Source organism: Callithrix jacchus, chromosome 16 (genome assembly GCF_049354715.1).
Source record: "Callithrix jacchus isolate 240 chromosome 16, calJac240_pri, whole genome shotgun sequence".
NCBI classification, from domain to species: Eukaryota; Metazoa; Chordata; class Mammalia; order Primates; family Cebidae; genus Callithrix; species Callithrix jacchus.
In genome coordinates this window covers 77,854,049-77,867,075 of record NC_133517.1, presented here as the reverse complement: position 1 = coordinate 77,867,075, position 13,027 = coordinate 77,854,049, and the positions used below count along the sequence as shown (strand labels likewise).

The 13,027-nt window shown below is 40.6% G+C and overlaps 1 protein-coding gene across 4 annotated transcripts in view; it reads right to left on the bottom strand.

The window, feature by feature from the left end:
* Window positions 1-11,536: 11,536 nt before the first annotated feature.
* The window catches only part of ENPP2 (ectonucleotide pyrophosphatase/phosphodiesterase 2), a 115,365-nt gene continuing 113,874 nt past the window's right edge, over window positions 11,537-13,027 (bottom strand). For all 4 annotated transcript variants that reach the window (XM_008983321.5, XM_002807644.7, XM_035277555.3 and 1 more), the window contains one exon: window positions 11,537-12,137. In XM_008983321.5, the coding sequence (XP_008981569.1) occupies window positions 11,967-12,137 (171 nt within the window). In that variant the 3' untranslated portion in view covers window positions 11,537-11,966. The remainder of the gene's footprint in view (window positions 12,138-13,027) is intronic.

Genomic DNA, 13,027 nt, shown 5'->3' with positions numbered 1-13,027 from the left:
AAATTATCAAAAAAACAACAAAGTTGAAGAGCTAACACTACCTGATTTTCAAAATGTTTATAAAGTTATAGTAATTAAAAACAGTGTCGTGTTGGTACAAAATAAGGCAAATAGCTCAAAGAAACAGAATAAAGAGCCTAGAAACAATCCCACACCTACATGCACAACTGATTTATGACAAAGGTGAAAAAACAACATATGGAAAAATATAGCCTTTAACAAAATGAATCACAAACCTAAAGGTAGAGCCTGAAAGTTTAAAGCATCTACAATAGAACAAAGGAGAAAACTTTTATGACCCCAAGGTAAGCAGATTTCTTAGATACTGCACTAAATGTATAATCTATAAAAGAACAACTTGGTAAACTGGCCTTCATCAAAATTTGTGAAAACTCTAATCTTCAAAAGATACTGCAGAGAACAAAAACACAAATCTCAGACTGGGAGAAAATCTTTGCCTCATATTTTTCTGAAACTTGAATCTACAGCATATAAACACTTTTTTTTTAAATTGAGACAGAGTCTTGCTCTGTCACCCAGCCTTGAATGCAGTGGCACAATCTCAGCTCACTGCAACCTCCACCTCCCAGGTTCAAGTGATTCTCCTTCCTCAGCCTCCGAAGTAACTGGGACTACAGGTGCATGCCACCACATCTGGCTAATTTTTTGTATTTTTAGTAGAGATGGGGTTTCACTGTGTTAGCCAGGATGGTCTCAATCTCTTAACCTCATGTTCCGCCCGCCTCAGCCTCCCAGAGTGCTGGGATTACAGGTGTGAGCCACAGTGCCCGACCGTAAAGACTTATTAAGACTTGATCACAAGGAACTGACTTAATTTTTGTTAAGTGGGCAAAATATTTGGACAGACACTTACTAAATAAAATATATGGGTGACAAATAACCACATGAAAAGATGCCTAACATCAGTAGTTATTAGGAAAATGCAAATAAAAACCACAGTGAGGTATCACTGTTCACCTATCAGAATAGCTAAAATTAAGGCTACTATTCTAAAAGTTGGCAGCAATGTGAAGTAAGTGGAACTCTTATATACCACCAGTGGGAATGTAAAATACAGCCACCATTTTGGAAAACACATTGGAAATTACTTAAAAAGTTAAATATATAACTGCCTGTCATACGATCAAGCCATCCCAAACCAAGGTATTTACCAAAGAGAAATGAAAGCATATGTTCATACAAAGACTTATACACACGTTTCTAGTTTTGTTTGTAATAAAAACTGTCCATCAACAGATGGAAACAACTGCCCATCAATAGATGAATGGATGTCCATCAACAGAAGAATAAACAAACATCAGTATATCCATACAATGGAATGCTACTTAGCAATGTAAAAGACATTAACTATTGATACATGCCACAATGTCAATACATCTCAGAGTAATTACGCTGAGTGAAGGAAGCCCAACAAGAAGTGTATACTCTACCATTGCATGAGAGTAAAACTTTGCAAGATACTGACTAATCTATGGTGACAGGAAACAAATGAAAGCTTGAGAACTGGGGGAGGGGGATGGTATGAGAAGGTTACTCTGGGACATGAGGGACTTTTAGGTGCTAGGGATGCATTCACTATCTTGATTGTACTGTTTCATGGGTGTATATAGATGTCACAATTTTTCAAATTGTATACTTTATCTGTAGTCTATTTGTGTCAGTTTTTCTTCAATAAAGTTGCTTTTTAAAAACAAGAAGCAGCAGAAGCCAGGGCTCATCTTTTTCACTTCTACATTCCAGCCAGAACTGGACACCTCTGCCAAAAGGGATCAAGGGCATGTACTTCTAGAAATGCAGCTGACACAGGAGCCACTTCCACTCTAGGCTGGGCCTCCAGCAGTGCACTCTGTACACCAGCCTTAAATCCGAGCCTGTCACACTTCTGTCAGTCTTGTTCTTCATTGGCCCATCCCAGTCCTGTCCTCAAAGCCTTGGGGCTATTCCCATTGCCTTTAACACTTCCCACCCACAAGGCCGTCTGGTCCTGACTCAGCAGAGAGATCATGAGAGACAGCTGAAGTAAGAGGAATCATCTGGACTCATCTGCAGCCACCCTCTTCCCAGCCACCACAAGGAATAACGGGCACAGGAAGCTTTGGGGCTGTGGCTCTTGGGCAGAGTTACGCAAACCCAGTTGGCAGCAAACACAGCTTTTGTTCAAATAATTTTTTTTTCAAAAATCAGCCCTGTTGTAAACAATTCAGGATGTTTTTACCCTTGGGAAACTATGTGGATGGATTCAGAAACTGCCTCCCTAAAATGAACTCACTGTAATGGGGTAAACCACTGGAACAGGACCACCATGCTAGAGAGTGGTTTGCTACTTACTCAATGAAAGCATGAATGGACCAAAGTCTCAAGATTTAAAAAAAAAAAAAAAAAAAAAACAAAAAAAAACAGCTTAAAATAGCCTTCTAGACTTCATTTTAATGGAGTCCCTGTCTATTCAGGGACTTTCATAAATAACCCCACAATTAATGACGTGTTTATCAGCAAAGCCACTCACCTGAAAATATACAGTGGTTGACGTCCTCTCCAGGTATGTTTATTTTTAAGAAAGAAAGACAGCCTAAGGATAAAAATAGAGCAGCAGCACTCAACTAAATTTGCAACCAGCTTCCCCAGGAGCCTCAGGTATAACCTATTTGGAGGAGAGTTCAATCTGAGGTGATAGAGGAATCTTAGCTTAAACAGTTCGCAACTGTTTTTGTTTTTAATCAAAGTAAACTTTCTCTCTTGTAATGCTATTGTTGGAAGACAATTACAGCGCCTAATAAGTGGACCTTCTCTTATCAGATGTATTTTTATGTGGCATCATATCCAGAGCATAGCATGTGATTATTAGGTTAGTGCAAAATTAATTGTGGTTTTCACCATCACTTTCAGTGGTGAAACTGAAATTAGCTTTTGCATGAACCTAATATATGGGGTTAATGTACTGAGTGGGGCCTTAAATCAGATCCTGTCACACTTCTGTTAGAGATATTTTCATTATTTCTCATTGCATTTAGAATGGAATCAAAATGCCTAAGTGGGACCTATTGGGCCTCAGTGGGACCTGACCTGGTCCCAACCCACCTCATCACTGTGTTCAGAAACACCTGTTTTCTTTCAGATTCTCACACAGTCCAAGATCTTTCCCCAACCCCAGTCCTTGGCCATGCTCTTCCTTATTGTCCCTCTTTTTTCCCCAAGGCCAGCTCATCTCATCTCCTGCATCTTGGCTGGAAAGTCACCTATGAAGCCATTCCTTTTCCATCTTCTTGTCACTGTCCTCCTCCTCTTTAATTCTTTCACAGCACACATTATAACCAAGCTCTGGAGATGTTTAAAGGGGTCTCTTTCATTAAAGTGTGAGTTCTGTGAGGTCAGGAACTGTATTTATTTATTCATTTTTTTATTCTCAATGGAAAGTATCCCTTGTGTATCTGAAATGCCCAGAAGTGTTTCGGATTTTTTGTTTTCCAAATTTTGGAATATTTGCATCATGCCTGGGTTGAGCATCCCAAATCCAATGTCCTGAAACCCACAATGTCCCAGTAAACATTTCCTTTGAGCATTGTGTTGGCACTCAAAAAATGTCAGATTTGGGAACATTTCAGTTATCAGATTCTTGGCTTTGGGGTACTCAACGTGTATAGGTACCGGCATATAATAGATGCTCAATAAATAATTGTTAAATATTAAATGAATAATTATTCATGTTCTAATTCATTTCTGCCACCCTTTCACCCTACCCCAAACTCCAAAGCCCAATTCAAGCATCCTTCCCCATTCATATCTTCATTCTTCCTGTTTCCATGAAATCTTCTCTGCACTTCGCATTTTTTCAGCATTCAAAGACAAACCATAGGAAATGCCAGAGACATGCCTGGAGCATAGCGAGTGCTCTATAAATGCAGACACATCAGTAACACTAGGGTCACTTCCAGTGTATTCCTACAGCTGTGTTTCCCGGACATCAGTTTTTCCCTTACTGTCTTCCCAATTTTTCATGTAGCCCCAATAACATCAAATTTACTGTGCTACTTTTGATATAAATTATTTCTGTCATAATGTCTTTCTTCCTATATAAATGTATTTCTAGGGAAGATTATAGAAATTAAAACTCATTTCACTGACCATAAAAGGGAACAACTAAAAATAAAATAATAGGCTATTTTCTTCTGTTTTCTTTTCTTTCCCCCCTGCCCCCCCGACCTTTTTTGAGATGGAGTCTCACTCTATCACCCAGGGCTAGAATGCAGTGGGGCGATCTTGGTTCACTGCAACCTCTGCTTCCTAGGTTCTAAGTTATTCCCCTGTCTCAGTCTCCTGAGTAGCTGGGATTACAGGTGTGTGCCACCACGCAGGAGCTTTTTTTCTTTTTTTTCTATTTTTAGTAGAGACAGAGTTTCACCATGTTGACCAGGCTAGTCTTGAACTCCTGACCTCAAGTGATCTGCCTGCCTCAGCCTTCCAAAATGCTGGGATTACAAAAGCAAGCCATTGTACCTGGCCTGTTTTCTTTTTTTGAGGGAGATTAATTACTGTTAGAGATATGACACTATTCTGAGTCTTTCTCTATGACACAATCAGAAGGACTGAAAATTTTTGAATGACTTCCTCACTCCATGCATCATTAGTATTTAAAGTCATGACTATGTCCATCTAAAATCATCCCACATATTACTATTCAGACCTTTCTGTCCTATTGTGTTGTAACTAATACTTTTCACTTGGCATTTATTATTCTCTAGCTGGATTGGCTAATTACATGTTTATATCTATATCTCACCTCACTATCTTATTTCTCTTTATATCTTTCAGGGTTCATGGGTCAATGCCTTGGACAGAATATATGTTCAATGCAATTTAAGTTGACTCTAATACTTATGGTTTCAAACCAACTTGGTCAAAACTTCAAAATATTTTTCCGGAGGACTCAAGATGGTGCTGTGAGAACAACCCAGGATTGGAGCTCTCGTTGAATCTGCAAAGAGGTGAGTCGGAGTGGCATTTCCAGACTGATCTTTGTTGCCCACAAAACGGGAAAACTCCCAAGTATAAAAAAGACACGGGACGCCAGGCAGTATGTCTGCCTGGCGAAGCCGGCAGCTGGGGCGGCAGCGGCCGGCCCTACCCAGCAATCCCCACTGGGCGCGCTTGTCCCGGTGCCCTGTTGAACCAGCAACCTGAGACTTGAGAGGGCTGGACTTGAGACTGAACGAGACTTGGACAGTAGGCCAGCCCAGGGGATTGCAGGGACAGAGCATTAGGGGTACCCAGTGGGACGAACAAAACCGCAATTTCAAACTATCCTGAGCAGACGGTCCGAGATGCTCTGTTGGGGAGGGGCGTCCACCACTACGGAGGCAACCCGCCCCAACTGAGATACACGCCCACTGCTGACGCAGCCAGCCGTTGCCGAGGAAACCCGTCCCTACTGAGATACACGCCCACTGCTGACGCAGCCTGCCGTTGCCAAGGCAACACACTACAATGAAGAGACTCCGCTGCAGGGCGTGGCGGAGACCACAGCAGAGCCTGCAGGAACACGGCGAATCACACAACAGCACGGCGGAGCCTCGGCAGGCAAACAGTGGCTAGTCTGCCTCCTAGCTGGGCAGGACACCTCAACGGACATCGAAAAATAAAGTCCGAGCCCCCCAACACAGAGCATTTGAGAAAAAAAGGGTTTTTTTTAATGAGCTCTGTTGCAGCAGAATCAAACATAGCAGCCTAACCGCCCTGAATGAACAACAGAGCTCACAGCTCAGCAATTGAGCCCGCAAAAAGTACAGACTGTCTCCTCAAGCAGCTCCCTGACCCCTCTATATCAAAAGACTGACATTTGGCAGGCATCATCCTGGGACAAAGATAGCAGAAAAAGAAACTGGGAGCATCCCTCACTGTGCCACAGCTGCTAGAGGGGCACCCCAGACAAGCAGGGCCTGGAGTGGACCTCAGCAGTCATACAGCGAAGGGGCTAGGCTGGTAGAAGGAAAACCAAGTAACAGAAATACTTCATCATCAACAATCTGGGTGTCCACTCAGAGACCCAATCGAAAAGTAAGCAACTACGCAGACGACAAGCGGATAAACCCACAAAGATGGGAAGAAACCAGCGAAAAAAGGAGGAAAACACCTGAAACCAGAACACCTCGCCTCCTAGAAAAAAACAAAACTCCTCACCAGCAAGGGAACAAAGCTGGATGGAGAATGACTGTGACGAAATGACGGAATTAGACTTCAGAAGGTGGATAATGAGAAACTTTTGTGAGCTAAAAGAACATGTATTAAATCAATGCAAAGAAACTAAGGAACTTAAAAAAAGATATGAGGAAATAATAACAAGAATGAATAACTTAGGAATATGAATGAATTAAAGGAGCTGAAAAACACAATATGAGAACTTCACGAAGCATGCACAAGTTTCAATAGCCGAATTGACCAAGCAGAAGAAAGAATATCTGAAGTCGAAGATCAACTCAATGAAATTAAATGAGAAACCAAGATTAGAGAAAAAAGCGCAAAAAGGAATGAACAAAGTCTCCAAGAAATGTGGGACTATGTGAAAAGACCTAACCTACGTTTGATAGGTGTACCAGAAGGGGACGAAGAGAATGAATCCAAGCTGGAAAATACTCTTCAGGACATCATCCAGGAAAACTTCCCCCACCTAGCAAGACAGGCCAACACTCAAATGCAGGAAATACAGAGAACACCACAGAGATATTCCGCAAGAAGAGCAACCCCAAGGCACATAATCGTCAGATTCAACAAGGTTGAAATAAAGGAGAAAACACTAAGGGCAGCCAGAGAGAAAGGTCGAGTTACCCACAAAGGGAAGCCCATCAGACTCACAGCAGATCTCTCGGCAGAAACACTACAAGCCAGAAGAGAGTGGGGGCCAATATTCAACATCCTTAAAGAAAAGAACTTTCAACCCAGAATTTCATATCCAGCCAAACTGAGCTTCAGAAGTGAAGGAAAAATAAAATCCTTTGTGAACAAGCAAGTACTCAGAGATTTTGTCTCCACCAGGCCTGCTTTACAAGAGCTCCTAAAAGAGGCACTACACATAGAAAGGAACAACCAGTACCAGCCATTCCAAAATCACACTAAATGCTAAAGAGCATCAACATAATAAAGAATCTACAACAACTAACAGACAAAACAGCCACTTAGCATCAAAATGGCAGTATCAAATTCACACATAACAATATTAACCCTAAATGTAAATGGACTAAATGCACCAATCAAAAGACACAGACTGGCAAATTGGATAAAAATCCAAAAACCATCAGTGTGCTGTATCCAGGAAACCCATCTCACATGCAAGGATACACAAAGGCTCAAAACAAAGGGATGGAGGAAGATTTACCAAGCAAATGGAGAGCAAAAGAAAGCAGGAGTTGCAATACTCGTCTCTGATAAAATAGACTTTAAAGCAACAAAGATCAAAAGAGACAAAGAAGGCCATTACATAATGGTAAAAGGATCGATACAACAAGAAGAGCTAATGATCCTAAACATATATGGACCCAATGCAGGAGCACCCAGATACATAAGGCAAGTTCTTAATGAGTTACAAAGAGACTTAGACTCCCACACAATAATAGTGGGAGACTTTAACACTCTACTGTCAATATTAGACAGATCAACCAGACAGAAAATCAACAAGGATATCCAGGGCTTGAACTCAGACCTGGAGCAAGCAAACCTGATAGACATTTACAGAACTCTCCACCCCAAATCCACAGAATATACATTCTTCTCAGCACCACATCACACCTACTCAAAAATTGACCACATAATTGGAAGTAAAGCACTGCTCAACAAATGCAAAACAACTGAAATCATAACAAACAGCCTCTCAGACCATAGTGCAATCAAGTTAGAACTCAGAATACAGAAACCAACCCAGAACCGCACAGCTTCATGGAAACTGAACAACTGGCTCTTGAATGTTGACTGGGTAAAAAATGAAATGAAGTCAGAAATAAAGAAGTTCTTCAAAACCAATGAGAATGAAGACACAACATGCCAGAACCTCTGGGACACATTTAAAGCAGTCTCTAGAGGAAAGTATATAGCAATAAGTGCCCATATGAGGAGAATGGAGAGATCCAAAATTGACACCCTATCATCAAAATTGAAAGAGCTAGAGGAGCAAGATCAAAAAAACTCAAAACCCAGCAGAAGACAAGAAATAACTAAGATCAGAGCTGAACTGAAGGAGATTGAGACACGAAAAACCCTTCAAAAAATCAATAAATCCAAGAGCTGGTTTTTTGAAAAGATCAACAAAATAGACAGACCACTAGCCAGATTGATTAAAAAGAAAAGAGAGAACAACCAAATAGATGCAATAAAAAATAATAAAGGGGAAATCACCACAGATTCCACAGAAATTCAAACCATCATCAGAGAATATTACAAACAACTCTATGCGCATAAACTAGTAAACCTGGAAGAAATGGATAAATTCCTGGACTCCTGTGTCCTCCCAAGCCTAAACCAGGAGGAAGCTGAAACTATGAATAGACCAATAACAAGGTCAGAAGTCGAGGCAGCAATTAAGAGCCTACCACACAAAAAAAGCCCAGGTCCAGACGGGTTCACAGCCGAATTCTACCAGACACACAAAGAGGAGCTGGTACCATTCCTTCTAAAACTATTTCAAACAATCCAAAAAGAGGGAATACTTCCCAAATCATTTTACGAGACCAACATCATTCTGATACCAAAACCCGGCAGAGACCCAACAAGAAAAGAAAACTTCAGGCCAATATCCATGATGAACATAGATGCAAAAATCTTCAATAAAATATTGGCAAGCCGATTGCAACAGCAAATCAAAAAACTTATTCACCATGATCAAGTAGGATTCATCCCGGGGATGCAAGGCTGGTTCAACATACGCAAGTCTATAAATGTAATTCACCACATAAACAGAACCAAAAACAAAAACCACATGATTATCTCAACTGACGCAGAGAAGGCATTTGACAAAATTCAACAGCCCTTTATGCTAAAAACCCTCAATAAACTCAGTATCGATGGAACGTATCTCAAAGGAATAAAAGCTATTTATGACAAACCAACAGCCAATATCATACTGAATGGGCAAAAACTGGAAGCATTCCCTTTGAAATCTGGCACTAGACAAGGATGCCCTCTTTCACCACTCCTATTCAATATAGTTCTGGAAGTTCTAGCCAGAGCAATCAGGCAAGAAAAAGAAATAAAGGGTATTCAAATAGGAAAGGTGGAAGCCAAATTGTCTCTATTTGCAGACGACATGATAGTATACCTAGAAGACCCCATCACCTCAGCCCAAAAACTCCTGAAACTGATAAGCAACTTCAGCAAAGTCTCAGGATATAAAATCAATGTGCAAAAATCACAAACATTCGTCTACACCAATAACAGACTTAAAGAAAGCCAAATCAAGAATGAACTACCATTCACAATTGCTACAAAAAGAATAAAATACCTTGGAATACAACTCACAAGGAACGTAAGGGACCTCTTCAAGGAGAACTACAAACCACTGCTCAACGAAATCAGAGAGGACACAAACAGATGGAGAAACATTCCATGTTCATGGTTAGGAAGAATTAATATCGTGAAAATGGCTATACTGCCCAAAGTAATTTACAGAATCAACGCTATCCCCATCAAGCTACCATTGACTTTCTTCACAGAACTGGAAAAAACCACCATGAACTTCATATGGAACCAAAAGAGAGCCCGCATAGCCAAGTCAATTCTAAGCAAAAAGAACACAGCGGGGGGCATCACACTACCGGATTTCAAACTATACTACAAGGCTACAGTAATCAAAACAGCATGGTATTGGTACCAAAACAGAGATATAGACCAATGGAACAAAACAGAGGCACCGGAGGCAACACAACATATCTACAACTATACAATCTTTGATAAACCTGACAAAAACAAGCAAGGGGGAAAGGATTCCCTGTTTAACAAATGGTGTTGGGAAAACTGGCTAGCCACGTGCAGAAAGCAGAAACTGGACCCCTTCCTGACACCTTACACTAAAATTAACTCCAGATGGATTCAAGACTTAAACATAAGACCTGGCACGATAAAAACCCTAGAAGGAAATCTAGGCAAAACTATCCAGGACATAGGAGTAGGCAAGGACTTCATGAACAAAACACCAAAAGCATTGGCAACAAAAGCCAAAATAGACAAATGGGACCTAATGAAACTCCACAGCTTCTGCATGGCACAAGAAACAGTCACTAGAGTGGATTGGCAACCAACAGAATGGGAAAAAATTTTTGCAGTTTACCCATCTGACAAAGGGCTGATATCCAGAATTTACAAACAACTCAAGCAGATTTACAGGAAAAAAACAAACACGCCCATTCAAAAGTGGGCAAAGGATATGAACAGACACTTTACGAAAGAAGACATATATGAGGCCAACAATCGTATGAAAAAATGCTCATCGTCACTGGTCATCAGAGAGATGCAAATCAAAACCACATTGAGATACCATCTCACGCCAGTTAGAATGGCGATCATTAAAAAATCTGGAGACAACAGATGCTGGAGAGGATGTGGAGAAAAAGGAACACTTTTACACTGTTGGTGGGAGTGTAAATTAGTTCAACCATTGTGGAAGACAGTGTGGCGATTCCTCAAGGCATTAGAAATAGAAATTCCATTTGACCCAGCAATCCCATTACTGGGTATATATCCAAAAGACTATAAATCGTTCTACTATAAGGACACATGTACACGAATGTTCATTGCAGCACTGTTTACAATAGCAAAGACCTGGAATCAACCAAAATGCCCATTGATAATAGACTGGATTGGAAAAATGTGGCACATATACACCATGGAATATTATGCAGCAATCAGAAATGAAGAGTTTTTGTCGTTTGTAGGGACATAGATGAATCTGGAGAACGTCATCCTCAGCAAACTGACACAAGAACAGAAAATGAAACACCGCATATTCTCACTCATAGGCGAGTGATGAAAAATGAGAACACATGGACACAGAAAGGGGAGTACTAAACACTGGGGTCTATTGGGGGGAAAAGGGGAGGGCCAGTGGGAGGGGGAGGTGGGGAGGGATAGCCTGGGGAGAAATGCCAAATGTGGGTGAAGGGGAGAAGGAAAGAAAAGCACACTGCCATGTGTGTTCCTATGCAACTGTCTTGCATGCTCTGCTCATGTACCCCAAAACCTAAAATCCAATAAAAAATTAAAAAAAAAAATATTTTTCCAAACTTTGAAATAATTTTAAAAGAGATACATTGAGAGACTGTACTCAGAAGTCCTTCTAATTTCTCTTTCCCTCCGCCCTTCTGATTTCCTGTAGATATGTACGTAAACCATCTCCTCCAGGCTACTATGATTAAATGTCACGTATCAACTAGGAAAAGGGCCTAGTATAAGAAATGTATTTCTTACAGGTGTGCCTACACCTGAAACAAACCCTGTAATTTATAAGTGAAATAAAAGCCAAATAAAATCAGAAAAAAACTGAATGTCTGATTTATTTTATTTAAGATTGGTTTATAAGGCTTAAATATATCTGTCATAGTTAACAGTTAACAGCAAATAAAGGCAACTTTACAAAATCAGTGTTTCCATACAGTACAGGACTAAATGTGGCAACTGTGCATTGGAAAATTAATATTTCCTCAATGCAAATATTAAATCTGCAGCACCATTTAGAAGCTTCCACTAAAAACTCAAGCTGCAGTATTTATTACAAGCTCTACTCAGAACACAAGGCTACCTAAATCAAGCATTAGAGAAAAACAGTGGAGTCATTCAGGCATAATATGTCAGATTTGGTACAGGATTAAAATACTAACATTTTTAATGTCCTGGTTTCAAATTAATAAATACAAAAACAATATAAAAATATACAACCAGTTGATAAGACTGTACTGCAGATGCTCAGACAGTTAAATCTCGCTCTCATATGTATGCAGGTATGTCTTGAGTGCCAGAATTTCTGGGTAGCTGCGGCTGGTCTTTCGGAAGAAGTCCAGGCTGGTAAGATGTTCGATGTCACGCACCCGAGCTGTGTGCATCTTCATGAGTTCTTCTACCCATTTCGACTCATCCTCTGAGTTCTGCAATGGAAATAGAACAAAATCAGAATCAGAATTTTCCAGAGGAGTTTCTCTAGATGGTTTACTCCAAGTCCACAAATGACCTCTGTGCACTCTTGCACACAGAGCCGATGCATGTTGATCCTTCCTGGCGTCCCTGCCACTCTACCACACTCCTATTGGTAATGTGCCACAAATACCTGCCCTTGGCCGTAAACATTTTCAACAGCAATTAACTACCAAATAAACGAGACATGTGGTGTCAGAGGGCATTTGACTCAATGGGTTCTCAGAACATAAATCAAATTTAGGAAAACCAAAGGCCCTAGAGAATTCAGTAATTTGTTTCTTTTCCAAGCTGTCAAATTGCAATATTGAGCACAGAGTACAAGTAATTTGGAATATGCTTCTGCTTCCCAAGGAAAGTGAAGAACTTAAGCCTAATGCACAAAATTGTGTGTGTGCATTCCTAGTTTTTCAAAAGAAACTGCTACATCAACTACATCGTCTACTCGTATGCATGAATTGCTATTTGAAAAATGAGGTCAACTCGAAGCTGCTCAGTGGATACATCTGGCACTTTGGAGCCCAAGAGGCCAGAGCTGGAAATGAGGCTCTACCATTTCTTGGCTATGAAACCTTGGTCAAGCTACTTGACTTCTTGAGGCCTCAGTTTCCTCCTTGGTTCACAAGGATAATAATGCTTACTTCTGCAGCTCCCTGGGAGGTAGAAAGGAGAAGAAGGAAGAAGGAGGGGGGAGGTAAAGTAAGGAAACACAGAAGAAAGGAAGTGAATCTCTGTCTTAGCTGCTTGCCGAAAACTGCCCCATTGATGCAAGTTCCAGATGAAAGATATTCAAATGTCCTGCATCAAACAACCTACTTCATGTCTAACCTGAAACTGAAAGGTA